At 36.7% G+C, this 8316-nt stretch overlaps 1 protein-coding gene across 2 annotated transcripts in view; it reads right to left on the bottom strand.

Annotated features, from left to right (window-relative positions):
- Positions 1-305: 305 nt before the first annotated feature.
- Positions 306-8316, bottom strand: part of AGPS (alkylglycerone phosphate synthase) — a 51197-nt gene continuing 43186 nt past the window's right edge. For both annotated transcript variants that reach the window (XM_068685774.1, XM_068685775.1), the window contains exon 20: positions 306-602. In XM_068685774.1, coding sequence (XP_068541875.1) covers positions 481-602 — 122 coding nt within the window. In that variant the 3' untranslated portion in view covers positions 306-480. The remainder of the gene's footprint in view (positions 603-8316) is intronic.

The raw sequence follows: 8316 nt of genomic DNA, 5'->3' as shown, positions 1-8316 counted from the left end.
TGTTACATACCTAATCCTTCAGCACAGAGAAGTACTCCTTGGTGTAATCTCATCTGTCTCCTAGCAGCTTTCCTGTAGCAAGAGGCTGGGCTGAGCAGCTGCTTCTGTAGAAAACACTGTTGTCAGTCTTTGTTCTTGCAGGGGATGCTTTAGTAAGAAACAGCTGGCTGTATCCAGCATTGAAAATACCATCAGCTGTGTTGCCTAAACCAAACTTGGAAAACCAAATTTGCATTTCCTGGTTGGTAACATAATTTGTGCCCACCGGGTTGTTTAAGACCATTGTAAGTAAAAATCCATAAACATTAACAGTGATGTTTACACTTTATTGGGGGGAGGGGGTGGCAAAATCAGTGTAAGATACTAGTTTTAAAGTTTAGGCTATGTTATATTTGATTACTGGGATATCAGTACAATGAAAGTTGCGGAATTTCAACAGTAATTTTGAAGAAGTTTTAGTACATCATATTGTGCAGGGTTTTATAAAAGATTCTTGTTTCCAAAGATGTTATTGGGGTCCACATATTCTTTAACAGATCTCAGCATTCCCAGGCCAACATCAGAGATGCTCTCCTTCATCCAGCGCTTCCGCAATTTGCCTACTGGAAAAACAAAAACAAAGCGTTTCAATATATGGCAGGATTCTAGGAGCCAATCAATCTTGTGACCATGAATGAATAAACACTGTGTGATAAATGCTTTTATTCAAAAATGAGAAATGTTTTGCTTTATTTGATTTATTGAGCCCACCAGACTATCAAGCTCATTAAGCTCAGCATACTCCCAGAGGAAGACTGTGTTCCACACTGTCTACTTTCTTTAGAAACTATGAAATTTAGATGAAGCTTAGGCTGAAATTACATGTTCTATTAAAATAGCAACTTGGCAGTAAGTCTTGAAAAGCTACCAAACTAATCTTTTGAAGTAGAAAAACCAAAGATGAGATTGCTAAAAAGAAGAACCCCCATGCCTCTCAACTGCTTTAAAGAAAGAATGTTCTCAAAAATCAGGAACAACCTTAAAACAGCATTGGTTTAAATAATCAAAATTTATTTTCTGAAGAGAAGGCCTAAAGTCTAGTTTTCAGACAACAGAATATCTTATTTTATTCCAAAACTTCTACACGGGCTGGCACTCACACATGCTATCACACAAAAGCTTACTTTCCATGTTAAAAATGTATATTCACAACACACAGCAATTATAAAGCAAAGCTGAAGCACTAGCCATTTAAGAACTCATTTCACTAAATTCCCACAATAGTTCTGTTAAATGGCCAAGTGTTCATATACTAATTAACCAAGTCATCAACTCTGATTTAACAGATCATGCAAAATAAAGGCCATTCTTTCATTAAACACAGTATAGCATTTAGCTTGTCAGCCTAAACCACAATCCATTTGTCAGTATGATGTGATATAGTAAAGGTTTGAGAGGCAGATGCTTTAAGAATATCTGAAGCTAAATTCAAGCCATCTTTTGTGCCCTGTTCTCAGGGTAACCATCAAACTGTCATCAGAATAATAAATTACAGGGACACCTCTGGAGAGCAGAGTATATTTGTTTATACCTTAAGGGATGAGCTAGTTACAATGCCAACTGAAAAAGCAAATAACGTGAGAAAGAATGAAATTTGCAGTTTAGTAAGAAAACAACTATTACCAGCATACATGTCAAGAGCAAAGATCATAACTGAAGGACAAAAGCATTTTTCATGCAATAGGAACTGTGGCTGTATTTTGAAGCTTGGCTCAGAAAATATCCCCATCTGTAGAAAAAACATCTCTACAATTAGACTGACCAAGTTGATGCAGTTGCATTTTATCTGGGAATACTCTGATTCTAATACTACCAACACACACAAAAAAAACCACCACACCCATACATATACAAACAACCAGAGATAGATGGATGGGGTCTGACCATCACCTCAAGTCACTTACACTGGCTCGTACACAGGCAGCTGAAGAACAGTCATTACCATTCTCAACTGTTATCTGTAATATAGTTTCAGTGAATGTGTCCTGTGGTTATGGATGTAATTGTCCTGAAAAGACTGCAAACAACTGCTCCAACAAGATGGAGCACATTAGAATCACAGCAGGATGCCCAACAGCTAGCATGCCTGCCTCTTTTACACCTCCAGTAATAATGCAATTCCACAAGGAACTGAACTACTGTCTGAGCAGCACCAAACAGTCGTTGCATATTTAATGAAGTCGCTCACCAAGTGCTGGAAAACAGAAGGTGCTTGGAGTGCATCATTAGTTCTGTCAAAGTGATAATTTACACATCTATCTTGTCAAATTTTCTATGGTTTATACTTTTGCAATAATAAATCTAACATACATTTGATTAGTGAACTGGAAAGAAAAAAAAAGCTGTACTACAGTTACCAGTGGTCCTTCACAAACATGTTCAATGAGAAGAAGATTTTAACCCCTTGATAACAGCAGGTTGAGCCCCTGCTCCTAATATTCTTGCCACTAAGACATACGTAGATTTTTCAGCTACTCCAAGTTCTTGTACCAGAATTAAAAAATAAGCTGAAGCAATTTTGCTTTTCAAATTTTATGTAATTGGATGGACCTGCTTAGAAAAACAGACTGAATGAAAGAAAAGATTTGTGCAGATGACAGTAATACAAAGAAAAACAACATAGCTTGTTTCACTTCAGGTTCGTTCTGCCTTTTGAATATTCTTTTCCTCCTCCATTGAAGGATAGATACAGTTAAGTTCAAGGATGATAAAGGAAAAGAAAACACCCCAACAGTAAAAGATATCACCATGAATGTAAAGTAATTCTAAGAAGCAAAATCACTTAACTCCACTCTGAGACTTGCCAGAGAATGGCTTTGGGCTCAAGGAAGACACAACCTCTCCAATAATAAAAGGTCTCAGTTAAGCCTGATTTTTCCATGGACTAGATAAAACCTTTCAGTTTCTACCTACAGAGAGCAGACCATTTAGTTTTAAGGCCTGGACGATGCCATTTATCTAGAACTGACAGGAGACAAAATTCACATGATTTTATATGCTACATCACAACGGAATTAATAAAGTTCTCAAATCAGCATAACATTGTGCAGGCACTGTAAACTGAGCATACAAGTTACTCAGCTATATACACCATTATACACAAAATATTTGTCAAAGCAACTGGCAACATATAGTCTTACATACTTCCATCTTTTTCTTCTGAAGACACCTAATTTGGCATCTTAATTATCCAAAATGAATTATGACAAAGTTAGTTTTCAAGTTTTAAACCTATCAAGTACTCTATTCCTGAGGTGTGCTACACAGACAGCCACCCCATAAAACATTCATTGCTAGGAAGCCAGACAGTGTGTTAAGCAGGCAACAGGACTGAGACAAGCCAAATTCAATGTAAAGCCTAGCTTATATTACATAGAGTGCAAACACCCTAGCATGACAAAGAATCCACTTCAAACAAATCAAGTACCTCGGACCAGAAAGTCAACAAGTTTGTTCAGTAGAAGCTTGAAAAAGACAGTCCACGACCTATTTTTGCAGTTGATTTTCAGGTTTTATTATCGTTATGGTCCACGTATGAAACAAACATGTAATCTGAAAAAAATTAATTATTGTCCAGCCCATAGCTGGTTTTATTAGAGAAGTTGTTCGTGCTTTTAGGAAATAAAATGCCCCTTGGTGAAGCGAAGCCACATACTGCTCCCGTAGAAGCACTAACATTACATTCTCTGCCAAAAATGAGTTTCCTATGTGCGTGAGTTTTTAAAGAGAAGTGCATTAGATGGACAGCACATACCTGCTGGCCACAAAGGAAGCTAAAATGGGAGAAAAGCTCTACTGGCTCATAAAGGCTATGCTTGCTTGTCTTTGAAGATGCATCTGGATGGCTGCAAAAAATCTGGCTATGAGTGGAGCTAGCAAACAGCAGGCAGCAATCAGTTTTCTCACTTTAGGAAAATCAAGTACATGAACACACAAATGGTCTTCTAAGGGAAGTTTTAGTGTAGCTGATGGATCCCAGGAATAACTCTACCCCTCGTGCAGATGAAATTTATAGCAGTGTGTGGTCCCAGAGGAAATAGGCTCTAGGGCCATGTGCAGTGCCACTAGGCTTCCTCTGCTCCAGTCCTTCCAACTTAAAGAGGCTGTTAGTGGAGAACAATAGCTCCGCAGAAGGAGAAACAGTAACATAGGTCATAAGAAGGACGAGGCTCTTCCAGCTGTTGAATACTCTTCCTGAAGCTGGTTGTCTCTATGGGAAGCATCTTTCCTCTCCTAGAAGTTGCTTAACAGGTTATTACTCTTCCAGAGAGAGCTCTGGAAGAGAGCTGAGAAAGGTCAGTGCATTAATACTTCAGTAGAAATGGAGTACATTGCACCAGCATACTTGGATTATGCTACATAATTAACACTTCCCATCACTGTCCAACATCTGGCACACTTTCACATGATGCCTGAACAACTCAAGTTTTTTCAAGTTCTGTGCTGAAGAATCAGAAAGCCTTTGTGTTTATTTGGTGAAAAAGGAGCACTGAAAATAACAATACCATTTAGACTTTCTACAGACTACGGAAGAAAATACAACTGATTATACTATTTCATGATAGCGTTACTTCAGGTCTGACAACTGTCAAAATTTAAGCTTCTCATTCTAATTAACAAGTAAGCTCTTAATTTATAAAATGACGGTATGGTCAGTCTCCAGAGCTTAACTTAAAGCTAAGAGGATATTTTTCATGTGTAAAGAAAAGAAGGCTGTGTCCAATTCCACCCTCCTGCCCCCCAAGGAAATTTCATAATTGCAGATTTTGTAGTTTGTGTGGATTACTGTGCTATACGGCTTCAGCCATGGCCTCTTAATGATACCAAAGAATTGCAATGTCAAACATGCAACTGAAGGCACATCAGTTTTACCACTTTTTTTTCCGCCTAAATTTTTCTACATAAACTGCCAGGAAATTGATAGTATACCTAAACCTGTGGAGCCTGAGCTATATTAACCTCTATTCTAGTCAATCTGTCTAGAAAGTGGAAGAAAATTAGTTCTATTATGTTAAGTATCTAAATGGAGTCATTTTGCTCAAACCCACAAACTGATAATTGTTTCCTTAAGTAACCAGTTGTTAGTTAGAACATTCCCCTCAATGGAAACAATCTATTTTTATTTTTACAGAAGTGCTTAGATTGGTAATACAGAAGGAATCAAGCCCAAATCCAGACAGCTCCCTTCAGATGGCATACTCCAAAGCAAATACTATATATATATAAATATTATCTATATAGTATTTATAAACCAGTCCTACCTAGTTATTATTTCCTCAACATGTTATTTTATATGTACAAAAAAACATACATTTTATTAAAACAGGGATTCAAGAATGCAAGGAGTGACATCGTATGGGCAGTCTTAGGACTTGCCATTAGAAAAATTGTTTACCTAAACTTAAACTTGTATCTACATTAGGTTGTCATTTCTAATGCTGCATTGAAAATGCTGAGTTTTAGGTGCTAACTGACTCTAGCAACCTGTACATACAGGACTTTCAAGTCTAAGGACACTCATTGGCTAGAAAAATGAAAGGATTAAAGCTGTGTTCAATGATGTACATAATCACTTCCTAAAATGCATGGCATAGTAAAGGCAAGGTGAAAACCACAGTCAAGACTGTAAAAACTTATGTGGGAAAAGAAAATAAGAAATGCTACAACTTGTACATCTAATACCTTTCAAAAACGTTTTAGTTAATGGCATATTATGCCATAGCATTGGCTAAAAGAGACAAAGAAAGCATAAGAAACCACTTCAAAGTCACATTAAAAACTCCTTTAAAACCTGTAAAAAAAATTTCAGCAGTTTGTTCACAAAAAACTAGCAAGAAACAGACCTACAACATTTAGACAAGATTGCTGGGATCGTGAAAAATCTGGTATCCTGCTCTACAAGGGATCAATTCCTGATGCACTGGAGCATGGCTAAGTTCCCCCAGCATAAGAAATGCTTGCTTGGTCAGCTACTTATTTTTGGTGCATTTTTATAGCAACGCATGTGCCTTAGATTGTTCATAAATGCAAGTTCTGTACATTATATAATCCAGAAACACTAAGTGGAAAAAAACAATTCTGACATTTAGTGATTAGATGTAAATATTTGAAAGTCAAGAGTGAGGAAGTTAATCAAGTCATTGTTTCTTTTTTGAAAAGAAAAAGGTCATTTTTAAATTGCAGCATAATAGAAATAATATTCAGATATTATCCAGAAGTCTGGATTCTCCACCCCAAAATACAAGTTATTGTTATATTGAAAGGGCAAGTTCATTACACTAATGTGTATGTCTGGCTTCACTAGAGTGACTTGTGTCCATAAGATGCTTGCTTTAAGAGGCTAGTATGGATACACTTCTGTGATTTCTTTACAGGAATGTTCTCCCACTTACATATTGCGAAGTGTGATCTGAAGTGTAATCCATTAACAAATTGCAGTTATGCTTCTTTTAAGTTTTAAACCTCAAAAGGTGTCATGGAGGGGATCAGGAAATACTCTCACAGTATTGCTAACTGAGTCCTGCCTAGAAGTTAGGATATTTTTCATTAGCTTGGGGGAGGAGGGGAAGAGAAGAGCTATTGGGATTAATTTTCTGAAGTTAATCCTTATAAAATTAAGAGCATCACTATTTTAGTTTTCATTACACAACAGCTACCGTGGGTATCCTGCAGTTAGTACTTTTCCAGATGTAAAGTAATTTAGAGCTTTACACATCTCAAGCTGTCATATATGACCACTTCTTCACTCAGAGTGGATGAAGATTGACTTAAGCAGGCTTTGTATTTCCTATAGCCTCAAGTCCCAGACTACATCTGTTTTCTTTGATACACAAAACCAGAGTTAAAATAGCTCCATTTATCACAGCATGATTGTAGGCAGACAAACCAGCCTGTCTGTTTCCAGATAGTGAAAACAACTGTTATTAATCACAATTACAAGACAAATACTAAAAGAAATTGCACCACTATTTTCTTTTACCCCACACAATAGACTGGCCTTAGCAGTGCTAGGAATGACAAGGCCTGAAGGTCAGTAAATAAAATTGATACTATTAGGCTAATTTTCAGCAGCACATCTATTAAGAACAGGGTAAAAAATGGATCTTGTGTATCATACACAATCTCGCACTGCCAGACAAAAGACACTTAAAGCAGAAAATATTTATCAAGAATTAGGCAGTCATGTATCCAACACAAGTATGAGAAGTCTGATAGAAACCAAATTTTCTGAATCTGTGGAGCCAAAAAGTAAGTATGTAAGTGTGTGAAAATGCTACAGAATTTTTTTTTTTGTTGTTGTTCGACATGCTGTAAACAAGATTTCATATGGTGAGGGCAAATACATCCAATCGTGACAAGCTACAGCTGCTTCTGAGTTAATGGATGAAATGCTAGTCACAGTAAATCATGGCTGCCACAGCAGGAGAGAGCACACTAGTAGATCATGAGGGCAATTCCACACCCATGGAATTCCACACCCACCAGAATAACATTTAAAAAAAAAAAATCAGTGGACAATAAAAGCATATTAGAAAAAATATTGAAACCATTTCCACTCATGTTATCACTTATCTGCATGTTTTCCAATATCCTGATATTGCTGAAGCAGAGACAATTGCAATTTGTATCACAAAGATGTATGCCTGAACACAGACCTAGATTTAAGTTTCAAGCCCAGGAAATCAGCAACATGTTTTAAAACATTGCGTCTACAAAATTTTGATTTAAATTTTACACCATTAGAATTCTTCCCTCTGCTCTTATTTCTGTGGCCAGGCAATGCCGAGATAGTTGAGAGAAAATAAATGTATTTTAAGCTGAATAATTTGAAGAAGTTAGCTACACAAATCAAACCAAATTTAAAACAAATCTTCCTGACACTTGAGTTTATATCATTATATAGGGCACATGCAATCAAAATTATTAGGCTACCTGAATATGTGGAAGAAACCTATTTAAATTATCAGGGTAACACTTATATGTGGCATTGGTTCTTAACATTATTATTGGTTCTTAACGTTTAACTATTTAAAGTGCAAAAATAGTTCGCAAAGAGACTAACTTATGACAAATTGTTTCCAAACCACAAGAGAAGAAACTAAATAATCAGAAGTTAGCAGACAGGAAGACAGTACTGTCAATACTTGCATAACATCGATTATGCAACAGATAGTAACCTACAACATAGTCCAGTTAAAGTCTCTAACTCTTTTAGGCAGATACTTTCACTAAATGCTCTGGAAATAGGGCTACCAGTGTTCATCTAGCCACAGGGGA

The sequence above is a fragment of the Anas acuta genome, chromosome 6, assembly GCF_963932015.1.
Source record: "Anas acuta chromosome 6, bAnaAcu1.1, whole genome shotgun sequence".
Classification (NCBI taxonomy): Eukaryota; Metazoa; Chordata; class Aves; order Anseriformes; family Anatidae; genus Anas; species Anas acuta.
Note: the sequence above shows the minus strand (reverse complement) of the source record. Positions and strands in the feature narration are given on the sequence as shown.